General features: G+C 40.4%; 2 protein-coding genes across 3 annotated transcripts in view; one reads left to right on the forward strand and one right to left on the reverse strand.

Annotated features, from left to right (window-relative positions):
- The window catches only part of thada (THADA armadillo repeat containing), a 251,978-nt gene extending 249,439 nt beyond the window's left edge, over window positions 1-2,539 (reverse strand). Inside the window, exons 1-7 of one of the 2 annotated variants that reach the window (XM_062058803.1) lie at window positions 2,479-2,539; window positions 2,081-2,239; window positions 1,868-1,977; window positions 1,647-1,777; window positions 1,387-1,535; window positions 267-299; window positions 146-194 (exon numbers count right to left, since the gene is read on the reverse strand). In XM_062058803.1, coding sequence (XP_061914787.1) covers window positions 146-194; window positions 267-299; window positions 1,387-1,535; window positions 1,647-1,777; window positions 1,868-1,977; window positions 2,081-2,153 — 545 coding nt within the window. In that variant the 5' untranslated portion in view covers window positions 2,154-2,239; window positions 2,479-2,539. Of the gene's footprint in view, window positions 1-145; window positions 195-266; window positions 300-1,386; window positions 1,536-1,646; window positions 1,778-1,867; window positions 1,978-2,080; window positions 2,240-2,327; window positions 2,436-2,478 lie in introns of those variants that run through there. The other variant, XM_062058804.1, reaches the window with a different exon arrangement.
- A 623-nt stretch (window positions 2,540-3,162) lies between these two features.
- Window positions 3,163-26,515, forward strand: part of plekhh2 (pleckstrin homology domain containing, family H (with MyTH4 domain) member 2) — a 97,266-nt gene continuing 73,913 nt past the window's right edge. Inside the window, exons 1-2 of the mRNA XM_062058810.1 lie at window positions 3,163-3,308; window positions 5,757-5,891. Coding sequence (XP_061914794.1) covers window positions 5,769-5,891 — 123 coding nt within the window. The 5' untranslated portion in view covers window positions 3,163-3,308; window positions 5,757-5,768. The remainder of the gene's footprint in view (window positions 3,309-5,756; window positions 5,892-26,515) is intronic.

The raw sequence follows: 26,515 nt of genomic DNA on the forward strand, positions 1-26,515 counted from the left end.
TTCAACATTGCCCAGCTTCTGGCAAAGTACACTGAAAGTACAGCCTCAAAAGAAAGATACATTGACTCCTAATGTATAACACTTTGTGAATTAAGATGTTGTATAAGTAAAATGGAAAAATATTCTGAATGCAGATATTTTATACCTGTTCTGATGAAGGTATTCACTTAATCTTTCATAAAGAAACTGCAACACTATATAGGAGAGAAAAAAAGTCAATGTAATATATTTTTCAATATAAATTAAAAAAATAAAATGAAACAAACCTTCTGGGAACAATTTATTGATGCATCCCTCACCTGGAGATAGAGTTATTGTAGATATTACAGGAAGACATATTTCGTAATTTCTAGGGATGTGCCGATTGATCAGCCACCAATTAGTAACAGTCGTTTTACGTGAACATGTATGTGAGCGAATATTGCTGATTACAAACCTTCGATCCTCTTTGGCTGACAAGCGGCTGTATTATTTTTTGTCTCCATGCAAAGTGTGGAAGCGCTCCCCTAAACTAATAATTACGACAAACAAACTGCGATGAGGTGGCGACTTGTCCAGGGTGTACCCCGCCTACCGCCCGAATGCAGCTGAGATAGGCTCCAGCACCCCCCACGACCAAAAAGGGACAAGCGGTAGAAAATGGATGGAAACTGCATTTCTTAGTATCTTAAGTATCATTATCGCATATTAGTAGTACGGGAGGACAAGGCTAAGTATGTTACACAATGAGAGAAAGCGAGCAAAAGGCATGCCAATAGCTAGACTACCCTAGCTAGAAAAAACACCAAGAAATATGTGCTTAGCAGAGTTTAAGAAGCGTAGATGGAACCACGTTACAGCAGAAAGTAAGCAGTTTTTAACAGGAAACTAACAAGTAGATTAAGAGTCTAGAGGTAAGATAATATAACAAAAACTGTTGGTGTGTCAGCAATGTCACAGTCAGTACACGACAGGTACAATAAGAGGGTGGATCAGGTCGATCCATGAATTGGTGGTGTCAATATTTAGGGTAGTATCAGTATATGATGGATACTAAAGTGATCAGATCGATATTTTTCATTTTTACCGGAGAACTTTGGGGTTAAAAACCAACAGGTTTAAATGAGTAGCAGACAGTAATTTCTGCTTTTGTTTAGTTATTGTGTACTAATTGACCTTGTTTTGCCCAAACAATTGTATTTAATACAAGAGAATAAGGAACTAGTTTTAATATTGTGACACTGTCGATAGCACTCACCATAAATACATTTTAAAATGTACAGTTAATACAAGTGATCGGTATTGATATCGGCCCATCTCATTCATGGATGATCGTATTGGAATCGGCAGCATAAAACCTTGATCGGAACATCCCTAGTAATATCCGATCAACAGGCCATAGCTTACCCAGAGCGAAGCAGTCCATGCATCCAGCAATGGTGTCCACAACATGAGAGTACTGGTCTGGATTTGTGTCAGACAAACAGTCTGACATGCACACGGACAGACAAGCCACAGTTTGCTCCTGAAGCCAGGCTGGTACTGAACTCAGGGCACTAAGAACAGGTCAACACAGGCAAACATTAGCTTTGGAATGCTTTGACCCACACAAGTTTCCACATTAAATGTTGTTCTCAGTCCTATATTTGAGAAATGCAGTCGTTTACCTAGCAGCAGCTCTTCGCAAAGGGTTCTTGGCCTGCAGGGAAGTGTAGACCAATGCCAATGTGTGCAGGCAAGCTCCTAAAAGCGCTCCATCGGTTTGCTCTTCACTGAGCGCCTCCAGCTGTGAACCAGCCTAATCGTCATAAGAATGCACACATTACAATCCTTTAACTCCATAAACATTCAACAAGGATTTTCTGAGCATGTTGACAATGCACAGTACCCTTTTGACCAGCTGGATCTGCAGCACTGGTTCTTTCAGCTTCAAACAAGACTGCAGAGTGTTGGCAAGCTGTCTCACTCCATCTTGCCCTGCATCCACTGATAGAGATGCTGGAGGAGGCAAGAATTCACTGCTCAGTATTATTATTGAGACAATATATATGGTTACACACATGCCATATGTGTTCTCGATAATCTTCCTTGACCACAGTACCTAACAACTGCTGCAATTTCTCTTCCTCCAAAACCAAAGCCTCCACTTTGGGTGTCTTCTTTTTCACCACCATGACACAGGAGCAGCATACACAGGATACTTTGAAACAAACCGTTACTCAATTCATTCAATTCAAGTCGGCAACCCTGCAAAGACACACTGAAAGAAACCACCGAACAAACACAGGTAAAAATAATAAATGTTTTCATGCTCAACAACACACCTATACTTTTTCGTCTATATTTACGTCAGCTTGCAGGCTGCTGCCTAATAAGTCTCCGTAAAACATCAAGCGGCAAAATAAATGTACACAGCCATTTTTAGACACGATTATAAAGGCTTCAAATGTCTCCAGATCAAAAAGTAGGACTATTTGTAGAAAAGTAATCCATATTCACCTCAAGACGGCGTGTGTTAGCAAAAGGCACTACAGCTTCCGCATGACGTCACTTTTCATAATTTCCGGCGGATGCCTTTTCAGAGTTAAACTAACGTGTTATGCATGAATTCATTCATTCAGTTATTCGTTTATTCATCATTCATTTTCTATCTTTTATATTTTCCATTTGCCTACATTAATTTACACGTTTAAGATGTGTGGTTTAAATTGACCACACAAGTATTTTTGCACATGTGGCAGATAATGTACTGTGTAACAAAACAAAATGTCATTTATTGAAAATAAATAATCCTGTGAATTAAATTATTATCAAATTGCCATGCGACGGTTTTAACCCCATGTTTATATCCAAGCATACTTTACTACAATGGGTCTATTATGCGAGTTGAATACTTACTAGCAACAACTTCCGCTTTCACAGAGGTGTTAAATTAACATCACTTTATTGACTCTATTCAATGATTTATAATATTTAGCTTCACTTAATATTAACCGTAACTCAGTCAACAGGTAAACACTTTGTTTTTTAAAAAAAAAAAAAGTAGGCCCTGAGTAGCGCTCATCTTTCTTATTGGAGGAGATTCTACGTCAATCAAACAGACGTCGCAATTCCCCCACACAGTGACACGCCCACTAAAGTTGTGATTGGATGTGTTTGACAAAACCACACAGACTCGCCAACCCATTCCCAACGTTTGCCTAAAACTCTTCGGAAAGTGGACAAATATGTTGTCTTTTTAAGTTGAAATTGTTAAACGGGAATATTTAAAGTTTATTGAAGCTGGCGTTGACATGTCGCGAAGTGGCGTTCTATCATATTTTCATTAGGTAAGTCTGCAAACTGATCAAATGTCTTGACATGAATGACTACACGGTTGTATTGGATTTAAAAAAAAGGGATTTTGTGATTGTAATGTTTGGCTTCTCAGTAAAAAATGTATATATATATATACGTATTTATGACAGCATACGTCAGTTTAACATTGGTACCAGCTGGTGTCGTAACAACAAGCCGTTATAGAGCAGCTAGTACAGTAGGCTATTGAAAGATTTTTTTATACAGTTTTCCAGTATGTGTATATTTAAAGTAGAGTTCTTGTGAACTGTTGTCTGAACAAGTAAAAACTATAAATGTCGAACTATATCATTGTATTTTTGTAAAATGTTACCAAAAAATACAGAAATATTTTTTTATGGATTTGAATGCCCATTGTTGTGATTAATAGTTGATCCAGTCTAAACCCAAACACATAATTGTTTTCAAATAGAATCTCAATACTGTCAATCTGACCGACAGGAAGTTAGATAAACGGAACAGGCATAAAAAGGGCCATGAAGCAGAAAGAAAACAAGCATGGCTTAGGGGTTACACAGCCTCACATCCGCCATCCACGTCCTTATTTCGTCTAAAATGACAAATATAAGCACATTGTAAATATATAGTGTGTCCGTCATTATGGAAAGTACAAGTAAAGAGAATGAACGTTCCTAGAGTCTCGTCCAAGAACTAGTGCTCTTCCTGGCCATCATCAGTGTTTACCACAGCAAAGAAATATACAGAAATACGCCCGTGGAAGCCACTTTATGACTTTCTCCACACATGTTTGCAGTCACTTTGCTCAGACGCCAGTCTGGTAATGAGAGGTTACTGCATAGAGGATAAAGCCTCCATTCCTAGCATATTCGTCTGCTATCAAAGATTCTCATCCATCGTTTTCTTTTATCTGTTTTCCAGCGACAGCGCTGAAAACCCAGGGTTGATAAATGATAAATAAATAATGATAAATGGGTTATACTTATATAGCGCTTTTCTACCTTCAAGGTACTCAAAGCGCTTTGACAGTATTTCCACATTCACCCATTCACACACTGATGGCGGGAGCTGCCATGCAAGGCGCTAACCAGCAGCCATCAGGAGCAAGGGTGAAGTGTCTTGCCAAAGGACACAACGGACATGACTAGGATGGTGGAAGGTGGGGATTGAACCCCAGTAACCAGCAACCCTCCGATTGCTGGCACGGCCACTCTACCAACTTCGCCACGCCGTCCCTCATATAATATATTATACTGTTACTTTACATTCTGCTATTCAGCATTTCACTGTAATGATGACAATAAATTGTTAGATATTCATTTTTTATTTTTTGTATTCATTTATTTATTTATTTATTTTTTATCTTGTTAACTATTGTGATTGTTAATTAGCTTTCTTTAAGTAAAAAAAAAGGTCAAAGACAAAGCTATTCGGTTTCTTGTGAGTATATACACTTCACTGCCGATGTGGGGGGGCGCCACCTAAAATCTTGCCTAGGGCGCCAGATTGGTTAGGGCCGGGCCTGCTGAACACAGTGCTAAGGTAAATGTAAAGTCGCTTATGTGTAAATGTAAATATATTACAATATGCTAGGACAGTGGTTCTCAAATGGGGGTACGTGTACCCCTAGGGGTACTTGAAGGTATGCCAAGGGGTACGTGAGATTTTTTTTTTAATATTCTAAAAATAGCAACAATTCAAAAATCCTTTATAAATATATTTATTGAATAATACTTCAACAAAATATGAATGTAAGTTCATAAACTGAACATCAAATCAAGTAGGCTATTCCATTCATTACAATGCAATATTCAGTTTTGACAGCTAGATTTTTTGTGGACATGTTCCATAAATATTGATGTTAAAGATTTCTTTTTTTGTGAAGAAATGTTTAGAATTAAATTCATGAATCCAGATGGATCTCTATTACAATCCCCAAAGAGGGCACTTTAAGTTGATGATTACTTCTATGTGTAGAAATCTTTATTTATAATTGAATCACTTGTTTATTTTTCAACACATTTTTAGTTATTTTTATATCAATCAATCAATCAATGTTTATTTATATAGCCCTAAATCACAAGTGTCTCAAAGGGCTGTACAAGCCACAACGACATAAAAAACCCACTGCCCGCACTGGTCCAGCTGGGCTCTACCTCAGTGAAGTGAAATGAACCGGATTCTATTTATATAGCGCTTTTCTTTTGTGACTCAAAGCGCTTCACATAGTGCAACCCATTATCTAAGTTACATTTAAACCAGTGAATAGGTGCTGGCTACTGCAAAATAACCCCCAAAAGCCCTTTTTGCTAAAACCATTACATTACATTTTATTCAGTAAATAAATGCCAAAAATGGTAAAAGTATCTCTGATATGTTGGATGTGGTTGTTGAAATAGATGTAGGTCTTTAATTTAATTTAAGTGTGACGTCAGTTGTCAATGTGTCAATGTGTTTTCCAGAGACCAAGCAGTATGGCAGAAGGCGAGGAGACCATGAGTCAGGAGGACTGGAAGGACAAGTGCATGGTCCTCGAAGCTCTGCTCATGAAGTTCAGGGTTCAGATCATCAAAATTAGAGAGCTCACTGCTGACAAGGTTGGTTAGAGCAAACTTCTATTTTCAGTCACTGTCCAATGTTTCCCATACGTTCATTTATTTGTTTGTGACGGGACACCCGCACTCATTAGCACAATATAACGGGATTGTTTGTGAATGGTACCACCGCTTTTTAACATACCTCGTACGCTCCCGGTCTGCCAGAGAATAAGAAGATGTCACAGGAAGGATCAGTGTTGCCAACTTAGCAACTTTGCGAGTCTTTTAAAAAAAAGCAAATATGAGCGATTACTTTTTCCAGTGTCACTGAAGACTCTCACATGAAAGCATGTTTCGCTCTTCCCAACGAACAGTGGATGCGGTTCACCTGTCCTGAACGCGACACTTACAATTCATTAGTTAAGGTGAAATGTGTGTGCAATGGTGCCTCCCCCTAAAAGGCATGATTAAAACGAGACTAGTACTGTAAAACATCTGAACATACAACAGTATGAACAGTCACGTAATTACACATTCTCAGGGCATTAGATTGATCACAACTTGACTGTTTAGTTTGTCTTAGAAGACGCTTCGCCTCTCATCCGAGCAGGCTTCATCAGTTCTTGTTCATTGACTTAGATTGATCTAGTCCAAATGCTGGTGACAAGCTATTTATTATAACTTTTGCCCTAGGATTTGAACTAGACCTAGATCTGATTGTTCTGCCAAGCCCAGGGTTGGGCTTTTGTAAAATTTGAGGATTTTTTTTCTGACATTTAAAGATATAGGTAATAAAAAGACGTCATAAATGTTCAAACAAAATTTCAATAATAAGCTTGCTTTAATCAAATGTAAGTACCTATATGTCCATTTCCATGTGACTTTGGTTAGGGTTCCCTTGTGTTTCCTCCTTTTTTTTCCTGATTGAGACTGTTATTTTGTATTGGGTTCCCGTGTGACACTTTAGGCTGCAATTTTACCATGCTGGCGCATTTTTTAACTTTAGAGACTCACATGGTTTTTGACTAATGCTGCTACTTGCTAGTACCTCTTGTGGTCAAATAAAGAACTTAATTATTTGACCCAATAACTATGTCTCCGCATCTTGAAGTAATGCTACAAACTACAATAGCAGAATGTGACACAACCCCTATCAAAAATCGGGAATGGTTCATTCCACCTGGGTAGCAGCAAACCTAACTTTGAACAATTCACACAATTAACAAAATTGCCATTATCTATAATTAAGCTCTTTTTTTGATCTCACCTAAAGTAAAATGCTGAGAAAAATCCTTAATTTAAAGGGGAACTGCACTTTTTTTGGAATTTTGCGTATCATTCACAATCATCATGAAAGACATGATGATAGATGGATTTTTTTTGTATGCTATGTATTCTAGGGCTATATATATTCTAATTTGTAAATACAAGTAAATACAAGTCCGCTTACAGCGCAGCCAATGGGAGCTCCTCTATTTCGTCCATAAAATCAAATAAATAACCATTCAAAAAGCGCCAACAATACTTCAATACAACAATTTCTGGATTTTAATATTAACCAACTATTAGTAATATTATTATTATGAGCTCTAACGTAGTCGAACAATTTATAGCAGCGCCGTGATCACTTCTGTGTGTCCCTATGTTTACATCATCGAGTGGGCTGCTGCTTCCTCGTTTCCCTGCTCCCTGTAAGTTTATTGTAGATTATAAATCATGCATCTCACCTGGACATGAGACGTCCGAGTAGGTATTCTGGCAAGTTGGTACACTTTGACAGCCATTTAGGACCCGAAACTGGCAAAGATGACACATACAGGCACTTGTTCCCCCCTGTACCCCGCCCCGTTTCTTTGTGTGGATTATGAGACATTTTTCATCTAAATGGGAATATATGAACATCCCAGCAGTCTGCATCATAATGACTGCAGTCAGTCCACAGTAAGTGATTTTTTATTATGGTTTTTGGCTCCCATGAAGTCTGCAGTGAGTGATAATCAGTGATGAAAAAAAAAAAAAGCAAACGTGATGCATTTTTTGAATTAACGCATGCTTAAATTGATCAAAATGCGTAAATATTAAACGTTATTGTAATTGTGCCCGTTACAACTTTACATATATACTTACATCATGTACAAAACCCAAAACCAGTGAAGTTGGCACTTTGTGTAAATCGTAAATAAAAACAGAATACAATGATTTGCAAATCATTTTCAACTTATATTCAATCGAATAGACTGCAAAAACAAGATACCTACCGTTCGAACTGCTAAACTTTGTTATTTTTTTCAAAAATTACCTCATTTGGAATTTGATGCCTGCAACATGTTTCAAAAAAGCTGGCACATGTGGCAAACAAGACTGAGAAAGTTGAGGAATGCTCATAAAACACTTACTTGAAACATCCCACAGGTGAACCGGCTAATTGGGAACAGGTGGGTGCCATGATTGGGTATAAAAGCAGCTTCCATGAAATGCTCAGTCATTCACAAACAAGGATGGGGCGAGGGTCACCACTTTGTGAACAAATGCATGAGCAAATTGTCGAATAGTTTAAGAACAACATATCTCAACCAGCTATTGCAAGGAATTTAGGGATTTCACCATCTACGGTCCGTAATATCATCAAAAGTTTCAGAGAATCTGAAAAAATCACTGCACGTAACATTGAATGCCCGTGACCTTCAATCCCTCAAGCGGTATTGCATCAAAAAGCGACATCAGTGTGTAAAGGATATTACCACATGGGCTCAAGAACTCTTCCGAAAACCACTGTCAGTAACTACAGTTTGTCGCTACATCTGTAAGTGCAAGTTGAAACTCTACTATGCAAAGCCAAAGCCATTTATCAACAACACCCAGAAACGCTGCCGGCTTAGCTGGGCCTGAGCTCATCTAAGATGGACTGATACAAAGTGGAAAAGTGTTCTGTGGTCTGACGAGTCCACATTTCAAATTGTTTTTGGAAACTGTGGACGTCGTGTCCTGCGGACCAAAGAGGAAAATAACCATCCGGACTGTTATAGGCACAAAGTTCAAAAGCCAGCATCTGTGATAGTATGGGGGTGTATTAGTGCCCAAGGCATGGGTAACTTACACATCTGTGAAGGCACCATTAATGCTGAAAGGTACATACCAGTTTTAGAGCAATATATGTTGCCATTAAAGCAACGTCTTTTTCACGGACGCCCCTGCTTATTTCAGCAAGACAATGCCAAGCCACATTCCGCACAAGTTACAACAGCGTGGCTTCGTAGCAAAAGAGTGCAGGTACTAGACTGGCCTGCCTGTAGTCCAGACCTGTCTCCCATTGAAAATGTGTTGCGCGATATGAAGCGTAAAATACCACATTGAGACCCCTGACTGTTGAACAACTTCAGCTGTACGTCGAGCAAGAATGGGAAAGAATTCCACCTGAAAAGCTTAAAAAATGTGTCTCCTCAGTTCCCAAACATTTACTGAGTGTTGTTAAAAGGAAAGGCCATGTAAAACAGTGGTAAAAATGCCCCTGTGCCAACTTTTTTGCAATGTGTTGCTGCCATTAAATTCTAAATGAATGATTATTTGCACAAAAAAATTGTTTCTCAGTCCGAACATTAATTCAATGTTTTATATTGTCTTTGCAGTGCATTCAATTGAATATAAGTTAAAAAGGATTTGCGAATCATTGTATTCTGTTTTTATTTATGATTTACACAGCGTCACAACTTCACTAGTTTTGGGGTTTTTATATAAAACTTAAATGGAGGTGTTTGGATGTTTTTTTAAGGGCTTTATAGGCAGAATTGCGCAGATCCGTAAGTTGGACATTCTTTTAATTCCGCATTCAAACTGTTCCATAGTTTAACCCAGGGGTGTCCACACTTTTTCAACAGGTGAACTACTTTTTAAATGACCAAGTCAGGGTGATCTACCTCAAATATATACATGTACACATATACATAATATATATATATAATTTATATTGTTCCTTTATTCCTTTCTTTCATGAAGACGAGAATATAAGTTGGTGTGTTACCTGATTCTGATGACTTGCATTGATTGGAATTAGACAAGATTCACAGTCGTGCTGACAACTTCCACATTTTTGATTTTACATTGTGGAGGAGAAAAAAAGTCCTACTTTCCGTCCAATACCACATTGGAGTGGTTGGTTTTGGGATGTTATTTGTCCAGCTTCCATACTCGTTTTTATACACTTTACAATAAATACATTGACGGCAAAGTCCGTGGCTTGCTAGCTTGTTTGCACTAGCTTTCGGAGACTCTTATTTTGTTAGCGCAGGCAGGATGGAGCAGCACTTTTATTGTGGAGACAGGAACTGTGCGGTCAGTCTTTGGGCTTTTGACAGGTGTTAAGGTTGAAACATATACCGTTTCTTGCCTTCCTGGCGGTCTTTTTTTCCTTCACACTGAGCTCGCAGCAGCCAGCATCATTTCACAAGATCATCGGGTGCCTTGAATGTCAATCAAGTGACGAAAGGGACGTCATCGTGAATATTTATGATCGCTCATTTTTAGGTCTATTTTTTCAATGCCTGGCTGGCGGTCGATTGACATACCTTCTGCGATCGACCGGTAGCTTGCGGTCGACGTAATGGGCACCCCTGGTTTAACCCAAGATATTGAAACACAGACGCTTATTTGTGTTGTGCGTACATTCTGAATTTCATGGGTGAAATTACCCCTTAGTTTATAACTCACTTCCCTTTCATTTAAAATCGTTTGCACATTTCCAGGCAGTGAATCGTTTTTTGCTTTATATGTGATTTGTACTTGTAGAGGTTTCCCTCCTCGGGGTTCCTCGGAACACCAAACATCTCCACACGAGCCCGGATTAGGGTTACAACACTGTTTTATTTTTCAATAGAGTCTGTTTCTGCTTCCCAGCAATTGTCTGTGTGTCTCTCTGTCTCTTGCTCGTGCTCTCGCTCCAGCTCTGCCACCTCTCTTCTCCCTTGGCTGCTGCCTTTTAACAGAGCGACAGGTGATTAGATAAGCAGGCCCAGGTGGGCCATCTATGCACCTGTCGCTGATCTCGAAGCCAGTCCTGGAACACCCCGCTTCGCTGCAGGTCCGCAGGCCACACCCCCCCTCCACAGTACTGTTTGTAGTTCCACAAGATCTTGAAATGTCAATAGTTTTGAATGTAAGAAAAATGTATTTGTGTGATCCCAATAACCTGTCTTATGAATGACCCTTATTGCTTTCTTCTAAAGGGGGGATGAGTGGATATAGGGTTCTTATGTAATCATTGCCCCAAACGTCTGCACAGTAGTGCAAGTTAATTGCATTCATATCTCTGCATAACAATATTTTAACCTTCTTTACCTACTTATTAATAAAATGTATTATTCAGCCTGTTAAACATTCCGCAATTGCTGACTATCAATCAGAACAGGATATCAAAAAATATACCATTGTGATGGTAATATTGTGTAGTGAACTGTAATTACCAGATTTGTGCTGCAGAGGGCAGTGGCAGGCATGCCTGCAGTAATAAACCTAGTCACAGTGGTAGCGAAGAATAAGACGAGTTTGTTCAAAGACAGTCTTCCTCCTTCATATTACCGCTGCCATTACAAAACAATTTAAATCTGCCAGAACACATTTATTTAGGTAGAAATATCACAGAATAACAGAATAGCATGATCGTATTGTAAGACGATTTTTTTGTTGGTTAGACCGAATGTGAAGCGTAGCGCTATTATTGTGAAGCCGCCAACCGGACGTGTGTGATTGGTATGAGAAAAGACTTGACAGGTTTTGACGAAAATCTCAGATAAAAGTGACTTTAAACTTCCTTTCTACCGTCTTTGTTTCTGCTGAGCTTTTATTCCATCTTACTAAAGCAGTTTGAGTAACAATCTAAATTTTGTGTTATAAATGCACTTAACTGTAATGTAAACACTGACGTGAAGCTCCTCATCTCTATAAGCATTGATTCCCCCCAGGAGCGTTTGCTCCAATGATATCATCTCACGACGATTGAAGTTAAAAAGTTAAAAAAGCCTTGTCTTGTCCGGAGAACAACTTGCCATGGCTTTGGATCTGATATTTCCATAAGGTCCCCCTTTCTTTGTGCAGTTCTGCTAACTATTTTCGAGCCTGTGGCTCAAAATGTTAATCGCGCGTTAAAGTTATCGCCGTTAACTTTGACAGCCCTACTATATATATATATATATATATATATGTATATATATATATATATATATATATATATATATATATATATATATATATATATATATATATATATATATATATATATATATATATATATATATATATATACACACATATAAATATTACTGTAATTAATTAATTTAATTTATGCGATAATTTGACACCCCTAGTCATAACATCATCCAAACTCACCTTTAAGCATTCACACACAGCACCGGCATTTTCGGACAAGTAGAAGAAAGGTAAAAATATAGTAAAGCTACCTGTGGCAGCGTAGGAGAAAGTTACGTAGTTTCACTTTTACATATCATTGCCCACAACTATGGTGCGTTCAAATACCCAAGATTTAAGTTAGAAACAAAGGTGTCATTAGTTTTTAAAGACAGGAGAAGACTTAACTTAATATAATAATTATAATTATAATAATGTATTATTATGATTCATATTATCCACTGATAATCCTACATGTATCTTTACCGTACACTCTGAAGTAGAGGAAAACTTTACAGATGTATAATCATATTTAAGTGAATAATTACAGGTTATACTATATGATTATCTAAATTCATATTCTGGCATTTTTATGTAAAAAAAAAAACTGATTAGTTTTAAAAAATATATATTATTGAGAGTCAGAAACCTAATTAAGGTTTTTACATGTGTTTTAAAAAGCTGGCATCAAATGTTGTTGGATTTAGGGTTAAATGAGGGGCCCTTCAGGAGTCTTGTGTAGTGGGGACAGGATTTGGGGCTCTGTTCACACGTTTTGCAGTTCAGCTACTTGTTCGTAGTAAACACTGAACGTTTGGACAAAGTTGACGGCTGGAAAAGTTAGGGAATTTTATTTTGATCCTACAAAATGTAGACTGCAAAAAAAGCCAGGTGACCTGAAACACAGGAAAACAGGCAGTCACAACCACTCCTCCAAACTGCTCAGTGGCCTAGATCTGAATTTGTTCTCCAGGGAGGCTGATTAGAGCTCTAATATAAACAGCAGTCTTACCACATGTTTTCACCATGCACTGCATGATGGGACTGACCCAACTCCAGTCAGCTGGTGAAACTCAAATACAATCTTGGGGCTGCTGAGCTTTTACTGCTGCATGACTCAACAGCATATTGCTGATCCTATATATATTGTATTTGGAATTGATTAATGTATTGTATGTCACTGAAGGAACCCACCACAGAGATATTGGGTGTACATGTATCACTAGTGGGAAAATGAATGATTAATAAGTGTTGTTTTTTGTTTTAATATTATTCTTCATTAGATTTGTCTGAATGTTTTCAACTACTCTACATTGAGCGGAGTATGGTGGCTCAGAGATGTTGTGCCATAACAGAGGTCTGTGTGAATGTTGCTGCGCTTCCATGATGTCATGTTGTTCTGCTTTGGACTGGTTGAAACTGACTCCACGGCCCGTTACGGCCAAGTAGTGCACTCTATGTTGCCTCATTTGCTTATAACGCAGGAATTAATAGATTACAATAATTCCAATTGACAGAATTCTGTACAGCCAGTTAATGAATTAATGAGTCATTGTGTCCATCTGTTGTAACAATACTTGAGATGCCGGGTCAGAAGTTGAAGTCTCACTCTAATTACATTGCTGGCTGTATGATGTACAGTGCATCCAGAAAGTATTCACAGTGCTTTACCTTTTCCACATTCTGTTATGTTAGCCTATTTAGTTTATTTCAAACATGTAAACAGTGTTTCAATATGATACATCACATGTTTTCCATTTCTCTTTACAACCATGTCCGAAAAGGAGTAGGAAAAAGCAAGGCTAATTTAATCCTACACTTTTTCCACTTCATAGCAATTACTACCACATATGTTTACTGCACTGCAACGTGTCTACATGCAAGAGGTTCCCCTGCTGGTCTTACATTATTAACTGTATCCACTTGGCATCCATTGCACCGAACACCCGCATCTGAGACACTGGTGATTAAGGGCTGTATAAATAAACTTTGATTGATTAATACTTCTTGTTCTCAATTTGTAACACAATTTACATCAAGTATTTCTAAATACAACAGTTCTGGTAATAAATAGTTAAGTTAGTTATGATTCACTTTATGAGATAATCTTATTTTAAATAAGTTCAATACATTTAACACAATTCTTCTTCCTTGTGCTTTGTAAACACTTGTGGTTTGAATAGCCACTTAAACTGAATCATATTTGTACAGTGACTTATTTGCTTTACCCAGTCCATAATTCATTTCCACATATTGATATGCTAAAGTTTCCTGTTTCAACTAATCATCGTTGAGATTTTCCTACAGCTTAATTGGAGTCCACCTGTGGTAAATTCAGTTGATCGGAAATTATTTGGAAAGGCACACAACTGTCTTTGTATAAGGTCCCACACTTGAAAGTCCTTGGCAGAGCACAAACTAAGCATGAAGTCGAAAGGATTGTCTGTAGACCCCCGAGACAGGATTGTCTCCACAGACGTTGTTGCAGCCCTTTTGTGTAATATGTCATCGTTAGTCATAGCAACATTTATTGCAGTGAGTCTTTTAATTGCTTTAACAATGTTACCACTACAGTCAAAAAGGAAATGTCAAGTCTACCTCTTTCTTCCTCCAAAGAACACAAGGACAACTCAATTTAAGTTCCAATTCAAATACTTTTCTTTTTCTTTTTGTTGGTTGGTTGGTGACTTCATTTCAATAGGATGTAAACCTTTAAAGACAGAGACAAAGCATTAAAGAAATTAATTAAATAAAAAACGTAAGCATTTTAAATAGCACAAAAACTAATGTCATAAAGTGTCCACATTTGAAGCCTTTTAAATTAAATGAATTAGGTGAGGGATCAGACAAAGAGCAGCTCGAAGACCACTATGAAGAACACAAACAAAGGACCCAGATTTCCCTCGCCCGGACGCGGGTCACCGGGACCCCCTCTGGAGCCAGCCCCGGAGGTGGGGCACGATGGTGAGCGCCTGGTGGCCGGGCCTGTCCCCATGGGGCCCGGCCGGGCACAGCCCGAAAAGGCAACGTGGGTCCCCCCTCCAATGGGCTCACCACCCATAGCAGGTGCCATAGAGGTCGGGTGCAGTGTGAGCTGGGCAGCAGCCGAAGGCAGTGTACTTGGCGGTCCGATGCTCTGTTACATAAGCTAGCTCTTGGGACGTGGAACGTCACCTCGCTGGGGGGTAAGGAGCCTGAGCTAGTGCGTGAGGTGGAGAAGTTCCGGCTAGATATAGTCGGACTCACTTCGACGCACAGCAAGGGCTCTGGAACCAGTTCTGTTGAGAGGGGCTAGTCTCTCTTCCACTCAGGCGTTGCCAGGAGTGAGAGGCGACGGGCTGGGGTGGAAATTCTTGTTTCCCCCCCGGTTCTAAGCCTGCACGTTGGAGTTCAACCCAGTGGACGAGAGTGTAGCTTCCCTCCGTCTTCGGGTGGGGGGACATACTGTTGTTTGTGCTTATGCGCCAAACGGCAACTCAAGAGTACCCACCCTTTTTGGATTCACTCGAGGGAGTACTGGAGAGTGCTCCCCCGGGTGATTCCCTCGTTCTACTGGGGGACTTCAACGCTCATGTTGGCAACGACAGTGAAACCTGGAGAGGCGTGATTGGGAAGAATGGCCGCCCGGATCTGAAACCGAGTGGTGTTTTGTTATTGGACTTTTGTGCTTGTCACAGATTGTCCATAACAAACACCATGTTCAAGCATAAGGGTGTCCATATGTGCACTTGGCACCAGGACACCCTAGGCCGCAGTTCCATGATCGACTTTGTAGTTGTGTCATCGGATTTGCGGTCTTATGTTTTGGACACTCTGGTGGAGAGAGGGGCAGAGCTTTCTACAGATCACCACCTGGTGGTGAGTTGGCTGCGATGGTGGGGGAGGAGGATGCCGGACAGACCTTGCAGGCCCAAACGCTTTGTGAGGGTTTGCTGGGAACGCCTGGCAGAGTCTCCTGTCAGAGAGTTTCAATTCCCACCTCCGCAAGAACTTTTAACATGTCACGGGGGAGGCGCTGGACATTGAGTCCGAGTGGACGATGTTCCGTACCTCTATTGTCGAGGCGGCCGATTGGAGCTGTGGCCGCAAGGGGGTTGTTGCTTGTCGCGGCGGTAATCCTAGAACCCGCTGGTGGACACCAGCTGTGAGGGATGCCGTCAAGCTGAAGAAAGAGTCCTATTGGGCTCTTTTGGCTCATAGGACTTCAGAGGCAGCAGACAGGTACCGACAGGCCAAGCGGTGTGCGGCTTCAGCGGTCGCAGAGGCAAAAACTCGGACATGGGAGGAGTTCGGGGAAGCCATGGAAAACGACTTCCGGATGGCTTCGAAGCGATTCTGCACCACCATCCGCCGCCTCAGGAAGGAGAAGCAGTGAAATGTCAACACCGTGTATGGTGGGGATGGTGTTCTGCTGACCTCAACTGCGGATGTTGTGGATCGGTGGAGGGAATACTTCGAAGACATCCTCAATCCTACCAGCACGTCTTCCTATGAGGAAGCAGTGCCTGGGGCATCTGTGGTGGGCTCTTCTATTTCTGGGGCTGAGGTTGCCGAGGTAGTTAAAAACCTCCTCGGTGGCAAGGCCCCGGGGGTGGATGAGACCCGCCCGGAGTCCCTTAAGGCTCTGGATGCTGTGGGGCTGTCTTGGTTGAAAAGACTCTGCAACATCGCGTGGACATTGGGGGCGGTACCTCTGGATTGGCAGACCGGGGTGGTGGTTCCTCTCTTTAAGAAGGGGAACCGTAGGGTGTGTTCCAACTATCGTGGGATCACACTCCTCAGCCTTCCCGGTAAGGTCTATTCAGGTGTACTAGAGAGGAGACTACACCGGATAGTCAAACCTCGGATTCAGGAGAGACAGTGTGGTTTTCGTCCTGGTCGTGGAACTGTGGACCAGCTCTATACTCTCTGCAGGGTCCTTGAGGGTGCATGGGAGTTTGCCCAACCAGTCTACATGTGCTTTGTGGACTTGAAGAAGGCATTCGACCGTGTACGCCGGGAAGTCATGTGGGGAGTGCTCCGAGAGTATGGGGTAACGGACTGTCTTATTGTGGCGGTCCGCTCCCTGTATAATCAGTATCAGAGCTTGGTCCGCATTGCCGGCAGTAAGTCGGACCCGTTTCCAGTGAGGGTTGGACTCCGCCAAGGCTGCCCTTTGTCACCGATTCTGTTCATAACTTTTATGGACAGAATTTCTAGGCGCAGTCAGGGCGTTGAGGGTATCTGGTTTGGTGGCTGCAGGATTAGGTCTCTGCTATTTGCAGATGATGTGGTCCTGATGGCTTCATCTGGCCAAGATCTTGAGCTCTCACTGGATTGGTTCGCAGCTGAGTGTGAAGCGACTGGGATGGGAATCAGCACCTCCAAGTCTGAGTCCATGGTACTCGCCCGGAAAAAGGTGGAGTGCCATCTCCGGGTTGGGGAGTAGATCTTGCCCCAAGTGGAGGAGTTCAAGTACCTCGGAGTCTTGTTCACGAGTGAGGGAAGAGTGGATTGTGAGATCGACAGGCGGATTTGTGCGGCATCTTCAGTAATGCGGACACTGTATCGATCCGTTGTGGTGAAGAAGGAACTGAGCCGGAAGGCAAAGCTCTCAATTTACCGGTCGAGCTACGTTCCCATCCTCACCTATGGTCATGAGCTTTTCTCTCACGGCTAGCCTGGGAACGCCTCGGGATCCCCCGGGAGGGGCTGGACGAAGTGGCTGTTGAGAGGGAAGTCTGGGCTTCCCTGCTTAAAGGCCTACTGAAATGAATTTTTTTTATTTAAACGGGGATAGCAGATCTATTCTATGTGTCATACTTGATCATTTCGCGATATTGCCATATTTTTGCTGAAAGGATTTAGTATAGAACAACGACGATAAAGATTGCAACTTTTGGTATCTGACAAAAAAAAGGCTTGCACCTACCGGAAGTAGCGTGACGTAGTCAGTTGAACATATACGCAAAGTTCCCTATTGTTTACAATGATGGCCGCATGAAGTGAGAGAGATTCGGACCGAGAAAGCGACAATTTCCCCATTAATTTGAGCGAGGATGAAAGATTTGTGGATGAGTAAAGTGCAAGTGAAGGACTAGTGGGGAGTTGAAGCTATTCAGATAGGGAAGATGCTGTGAGAGCCGGGGGTGACCTGATATTCAGCTGGGAATGACTACAACAGTAAATAAACACAAGACATATATATACTCTATTAGCCACAACACAACCAGGCTTATATTTAATATGCCACAAATTAATCCTGCATAAAAACACCTGCGTGTTTGTTATGCTAGCTCCTAGCTCCTCTGCTAGCTCCTAGCTCCATAGAACACGCCAATACAATACAAACACCTGATCAACACACACAATCACTCAGCCCAAAAGACCGTTTACCTAACCCAAGGTTCATAAAGCTTATATATTTTTAAAAAGTTACGTACGTGACGCGCACATACGGTCAAGTTATCGAATGTTTAGCAGCCAAGGCTGCATACTCACGGTACCTGATATTCAACTGGGAATGACTACAACAGTAAATAAACACAAGACATATATATACTCTATTAGCCACAACACAACCAGGCTTATATTTAATATGCCACAAATTAATCCTGCATAATAACACCTGCGTGTTTGTTATGCTAGCTCCTAGCTCCTCTGCTAGCTCCTAGCTCCATAGAACACGCCAATACAATTCAAACACCTGATCAACACACACAATCACTCAGCCCAAAAGACCGTTCACCTAACCCAAGGTTCATAAAGCTTATATATTTTTAAAAAGTTATGTACGTGACGCGCACGTACGGTACGGTACGTGTTATGCTAGCTCCTAGCTCCTCTGCTAGCTCCTAGCTCCATAGAACACGCCAATACAATTCAAACACATGATCAACACACACAATCACTCAGCCCAAAAGACCGTTCACCTAACCCAAGGTTCATAAAGCTTATATATTTTAAAAAAGTTACGTACATACGCAAAAAAAAGCCAAAGCTGCATACTCACAGTAGCACGTCTGCGTCTTTGTCATCCAAATCAAAGTAATCCTGGTAAGAGTCTGTGTTGTCCCAGTTCCCTACAGGCGTCTGTGTATCCAAATCAAAAGTCCTCCTGGTTAGAGTCTCTGTTATCCGAGTTCTTCCATCTTGACTGCATCTTTCGGGAATGTAAACAAAGAAGCGCCGGCTGTGTACTGTTGTGGCTGACTACGTTCGAAAAATACGTCCATTTCGCACCGACAACTTTCTTCTTTGCTTGCTTGGCTTCCTTCTCCATAATGCAATGAACATGATTGAAACAGATTCACGAACACAGATGTCCAGAATACTGTGGAATTATGAAATGAAAACAGAGCTTTTTCATATCGGCTTCAATGTGGAAGGCATACCCGTGTTCGCCGGGCTACGTCACACGCATACGTCATCCTCAGAGGCGTTTCGAACCGGAAGTTTAGCGGCAAATTTAAAATGTCACTTTATAAGTTAACCCGGCCGTATTGGCATGTGTTATAATGTTAAGATTTCATCATTGATATATAAACTATCAGACTGCGTGGTCGGTAGTAGTGGGTTTCAGTAGGCCTTTAAGCTGCTGCCCCCGCGACCTGACCTCGGATAAGCGGAAGAAGATGGATGGATGGATGGATAAATTAAATGAAGAAATTGGGGTGTGGTCTCTTGCTGGCTTGGGGGCTGGCTGTCCCCTGCTTTTCCCGTGCCTTGTCCTTTGCCTGGTGCGTCTGTCTATGTAATGCTGCTGGCCCTTTCGGGCAGCACGGTGGACCCAACTCTGGGGTTCCTGTCGCTAGCTGGCCTGGCTGCGTGGGGGTCCCTTTTGGTAGGGCTCTCTGGGTGGCTGGGGCCATACTCTGGCTCCCTCACATACTGGGAGACAAATATATTGTACATACAAATACACATATATACTCACATACACACAATTATTCATACATGTATACATACATACATACTGTACATACACGCACACATAGGTACCTACGCTCCCACATACATACACAATAACAGTACATACCTACAGACTCAAAGTTAACACACTCACTGTAGAAACATACATATACACATACTGTACATATACAAGCACATATGCTTACATACAGTCACGCATATAATCACGTTTCATCAAACATATATTAACGTTGTCCCCCTAGGAGAAACTTTGTAACACACGGCACACTGACAAAGCTTAACCTATTGTTACTATAACAATCTATAAGATTAATACAGTTTGCTTATCTTTCTTCACCCTCCATTTATCTGCCTTTTTTTGTAATTCAAGTTACCATTACATATATGTATTGCTGTATTTGAAACAATTGTATTGTTGATAATAGAGGTAATGTTATTATTCATTATCAATAGTGCTATTGCTATTGGTATTTGTATTGCTCCATTTGTAGTGTAATGTTCATTGTCATATCTGTGTTGTTAATATTTACTTCACTAACTGCTTCTTTGCTATCACTTTTTGTATCATATTTGTACATAACGTATTTGCTGATGTTGTTCTGTTGTTGTGGTTGTTATTGTTAGTGTTGTGTTTGTTGTTGTTGTCTCTGTGTCTTATCTCCCTCTTGTTCCCACAATTTCCCCCTCTGTCTTCCTTTTTTTCTCTTTCCTTCCCCTCCTGTGCCAAATTATATAAAGCCATTAAATAAAGTCAAATACAAATAGGACAACAAGAGAAGTATCCCACACTTCTCCTTTGTAAAAGTAAATCTGTACAGCCGATATGGGCATCTACATCAACAATATGATTTGCCTGAGTAGCTGGACAGGACAAAAAAATAAATAAATTTAAAAAAATTAAATGAAGAAAAATAAGACTTTTTAGTAAAGTTTTACCATTTAACCGAATTGTAACATTTTTACCCCTGTATTATATAGTTTTTGTTTTCTAAACTCAAAAATGTAATATCTTTATACAAACTAATTTAACACAAATTTAATTAAATAAATGTTGCAGTGCTGCAGCATTCACATATCACACAGCAGGTAAACAAACTTCACCTTATTAAGCAACATTTCAAACACCATGAAAGCAAAGAAAACTTTTCACCGATAATTGGTGTCTTTGGACTAAAGCCATGAACAGACTTGGAGCTTCTTACCTCCGAAGTTTTTTTGTGTGACTGACTGAGCTTTCCCCCAGTCCTTCCCAAGTGCTCTACATCAGCCGTGATGACTGATTAGATGACAATCACCTGTTTGCTGCTACTGGTACACTCCGGGAAATGTAGTATACAGATCCATGTCCTGAGATTCAGCGCAACAATTATGGCATAAATTGTTACTGCTGGTGCCATGACGACATTGCTAGCACACAGTTAGTCTCTGCTCTGTGATTCCCAGCACTGCAGACAAAGTGTGTTGTTTTAAAGATGTATGGAGTTGTGTATGCCTTTGCAACCCCCCCCCCCCCCCAGTTTATCTAATGTGTAGATGGGCTGTGTAGATTCTTCTGAAAATGTACAGCTTTTTCTTCCTGTCTTTCCTTTTTCGTTCAAGTTTCTTTGTATTCCTTTCTTACACTTCCCTATGTATACTGATTCTCTACAGCCAGATTCTGTCTACTGTATTTATTAGTGTCTCTTGGCAGAATGTCATAAAATCCTAGAAAGCGTCTGAGAAATGAGAGAGTGGGAATGCGGGCAAGAAAATAAAGTATTGAGAGCGAAAAATGAGGGCTGGTGTAAAGATTTACTTCTCCAAAGGAGGAAATACCTAGTTTGGTAAATAGTTTCTGTGTGTCATTTGCGTTTGCATCCTGTACGGTTGTTTGTTGCACATGTCTGTGTTCAGATCACGACTAATTAATTCAGATGTGTCCAACAACTCTTAAACGCAAAATAATTAAATTATCCCCTCAACTCCCCCCAAAATGGATTAACTCGCTGGAATAAAAAAGACAATATTACATATATCCATAAACGTGGACGCATGTGAAAATGTGCCATATATTTATCTGTACAGTAATCTATTTATTTATTTATATATATTTATATATATTTATTTATTATATATATATATATATATATATATATATATATATATATATATATATATATATATATATATATATATATATATATATATATATATATATTATTTATATATATATTTATCTATTTATATATGCACCTTATTGCTTTTTTATCCCGCACTACCATGAGCTTATGTAACAAAATTTCGTTCTTATCTGTGCTGTAAAGTTCACATTTGAATGACAATAAAAAGGAAGTCTAAGTCTAACATTACATTTTGTCACAAAAAAGACAAGTGATGCAGTCCAGCATTAAAGCCCCACTTAAGAACTTTTACTTTTGGTTGATTTTGGCGGTGCCAGTGGACCAGAGCAGTAGTGTTTTGCCAGAAGAAGACCACATGTTCCATGATGACGAGCGCATATAGCGTCATACTAACATGATGTTCGCTGTAATATTGGCACAAATATTCCGTCTCTAATGGCTATGCTGATGTTAAATAGTAGACACTATCAAGAAATTATCTTGGATTGTGCTACAACATGATGCTATTACCAATAATGTATTGGGGTAGATTCAGTAGTAGTAGTAAATGAAAGTAGTAGTTACATTATCACAATTGTGTATTTATTGCTACCATGCAAATTTCTGATAGCTAACATTAGCATTAGCATTTTGATTTGAGCATCAAAAGTCACTTCTAGCAGAAACACAGCCAAGGCAGCATCGGTCTGAAATTACTTGTCTTTGAGTGAAAGCCGGGGCAATGTTTATCCTGACTGTCCTTTTTTAAGCTCTGTTTTTCTTTTTTGTCTCCTCAGACAAAACTTTTCGTTTCTTTGGTTGTTTTGGAGCTTCAGCCATGATAGCAGTAATTGCACGTAGGCGTTCTTCTTCTTCTTTTTGTTTTCTGGCAGCACGGAGGAGTCCGCATCGACTTCCGTCTCATTAACAAATGGGGAAAGGGGGAGTGACGTATGCCGAAAAACAAGTCAGCACATTTGTAGTTTTTGGTGTGGAAGGGTTCTTGCCAGCCTCCTCAATGTCGCTAAGTGCCAGCAAAAGCGATACAGACCCCCTCAGGCCATTTGTTCAAGTGTAATAGAATAGAATAGAATAGAAAGTATATTATTGATCCCTGGGGGAAATTCATCACCACAGTTCGCTCACAATAGACAATAATAATAATAAATAATTTAAATAATATAATATATTATATATATTATATATGAATAATATAAATATATTCTACATATATTCTACATTTAAGTGCAGTCAAAAAGGAACATATGCATTATACAGTCTGGTGGCTGTCGGTATGAAGGACCTCCTGTGTCGTTCCGTGTTGCATTTTGGGAGTCTGAGCCTTCCACTGAACATGCTCATTCTCTCCGCAAGGTCCGAGTGTAGTGGGTGGGAGGTGTTGTCCATAATGGCTAGGAGCTTTGCTAGACTTCTCCTCTCTGACACCACCGGCAGAGAGTCTAAATCCACTCCCACCACGTTACTGGCCTTCTCTACCAACTTGTCCAGTCTGTTTGCGTCCCTCGCTCTCAGCCCGCTGCCCCAGTAGGTCACGGCGTACAAGAAGGCGCCCGCCACCACCGACTCGTAGAACATCTTTAACATCTTTGTACAGACGTTGAAGGATCCTAGCCTCCTGAGGAAGTAGAGGCGGCTCTGTCCTTTCTTGTAGAGTGCCTCAGCGTGTTTTGACCCATGCCAGTGGATTCTCCATATATGGTAGAAATGTACCCAATCATCCTTGCGCAGGTCAGCTTATTTTAATTTATTTAAATCCACAACCTGCCACAACCTCATCTCCACGATGAAACCCAATGAAGAAAAATGCTCTGTTGTTTCTTTTCTTTATCCAGAACAAGTCACTACATACACTTTCAACCTCATCTGAAGTCAAAAGTGACTTAATTTAGACACTTTTAAATCAAGGTGTAACTAAACATTTGAAAACTTGAGCGAGCAGCATAGAGGAGCTATCGTTAGCTTTTGTGCTAAGTCGCTAACAGAAGTAAACAACATAAACAGATGAGATTAGTGATAACGTTGCTACAAAGAGAGATATAGGTTCTCAAGCAAATTGGTGTATGTTTAAATGAAGCGGTAGTAACTCACCAATCGCCAAATGCCGTAGCTGACCAAAGAAAGAATTGCAACACTCTGGTGTCGAGAAGTTGTTTTGAAGCGCACCATGCGCTACGTCATAGTGCATCAGAGAAGCCTCCATAAACACGCAAAGGGGTGGGAGTGAGCCAAAGAGGATGCCCTGTGCTTCGCCCTTCAGGCGCAGAGAAGAGCAAACGGCCGTAACAAAGGCTTATCAAAATACCGGTATGGCGGTATTGTCTCAAATATATACCGCTTTATAAAATATACCGGTATTAACTATAATACCGGTAGGCCGCCCTGCCCTATTACCTAGCTTAGCCTTCCACTGTAAGGCAATTACATCACGTCCTTCAGCAAAATAAAGAATGATTTTCCTAAAAAATATTTGTAATTGGAGCAGTACCTAGTAGAGATGCGCGGTTTGCGGACACAACCGCGGAGTCCACGGATAATCCGCGGGTCGGGCGGATGCATGACGAAAAAAATAGATTTTAAATAGATTCGGGCGGGTGGCGGTTGAACCAATTCAGAAAAAAAAAATACATAGTTAAATGTTGTTACCCACATACGAAAAACGAGCAGCACTCTTTGAAACAGGCAATTATTCATCAGGCACTGCTGCAGCTGTCACGCCAAATTTCTTCCCCCCTACAAAAGCCTCCCCCCCCCCCCCCCCATTTACTTCCGGGGCTGCGTCCAATAAAGTCACAAAGTTGCCGGGGGTCCTTAACCCGCACGCGACTGTCCTGTTTCGCGCCTGTACAAAAAAAACAATAATCGATTTCTTCAGATTCCAGCAGCTGTCAAAGACGAAGTATCCTTCCAGCGACGGGCAGTCAAAGCCGAAGTGCTATCTATCGCTGTCAATGACGTAAGAGGAAACATGACCACGGAAGTAAATGGGGGGGAGGGAAGGTTTTTGTAGGGGGAAGAGTTAATTATTATTTGCAAAAAAAAAAATAAAGTTTATGAGTTTGAACATCAAATATCTTGTCTTTGTAGTGCATTCAATTGAATATGGGTTGAAAAGGATTTGCAAATCATTGTATTCCGTTTATATTTACATCTAACACAATTTCCCAACTCATATGGAAACGGGGTTTGTAGTTGAACAACCACCTACTATGGATGAATATGAAATTATTCTAACTTGTTCCTGCTCTAATCAAAAATGGGATATTCATTTGTGCATCACTACTGACATGTTTGAATTTTTTTTTAGAAACTTACTGACTTGGAATACTGTAGTGTATACACACTGCCTAAAACAAAAATATATCAAGTCTGTTCTACGCTCCACAACTTTAGCCGCCTCAGACAAAAGATGCAAGGCCGTAGGGAAAATTGGCCATGGTAGTTCAAAAACCGAGTAAAATAGGAACACAGCTGAAAGATAAAACGGATTTGTGGAAAAAGATAGACTACAGCAGACATCCAATTATCAGAAACTTACTCCCCCACGGCTACATTTGACTGACTGGCCAAGTCAACAAGAACATAGATTATTTAAAGAAAAAAATGCATTTCCTGTGTTAAAATTATCTTTATCTATAGTTTCAAAACAGTCTCAGTCCACACACAAACACTTTTACGTGCTTTAATGCACATTTTGTCCAATCAGAAGCCCGGAAAAGCAGCCACAGCGACTTGGTGGCATTACATATACGTTAATGTGATAAAGTTAATTGCGATATACTAGACATAGTACATGTACATTATCTTTAAAACCAGCCCACACTTACACAGAGCCCAAGAATCTGCAGCTGCACAACCAATACAGTAACATTCATAAGTAAATAACTTCATGTTCTGTTGTTAAACAAGGTTTAAAAACATGAGATAATGTTGCAACTTTCTTATGACACAAACCAAAAGGTCTTGCTTGTCATAATTTCCACATCAGCTGGAGACCCAACCCTGATCTTATCCAAAACCAAATCACAGGAGAAATCAAGTGTAGTAGCAACACTGTCTTTCAAAGCCAATGTTGATGCATCTTTTCAGCAATGTAGAGTTAAAGTAGCAGTATGTTTACCTCATCCTGGCCAGCGTTTTCAGAAGTGTGAGTTTTCAAGGGCAAATGAAAGTATGTGTGCAAAAGAGGCCAAAACTCATAGAAAAGTTAGACTTTTTAATGTTCATGCGAACATGGCCTAAGATTCAGAGTGATGCAGACAAACAGCAGGTAATGTTATTTTGTATTGTAGTTATTTTTTGTAATTGTGATACCCATGTGTACTTAATGTTGTGGCCAATGAGTGCATATAATAGTAAAAGGTGACATCTCTAACCGTTAAGGCTTTTAGTGGGCGTATTTTGCAGACAATATCTTCCAAACGTGACGGTCGAGCCTTTTCAGCCCTCAACCTGCATATGACTGTAGGTCATGTAATG

Source organism: Entelurus aequoreus, linkage group LG09, assembly GCF_033978785.1.
Source record: "Entelurus aequoreus isolate RoL-2023_Sb linkage group LG09, RoL_Eaeq_v1.1, whole genome shotgun sequence".
Classification (NCBI taxonomy): Eukaryota; Metazoa; Chordata; class Actinopteri; order Syngnathiformes; family Syngnathidae; genus Entelurus; species Entelurus aequoreus.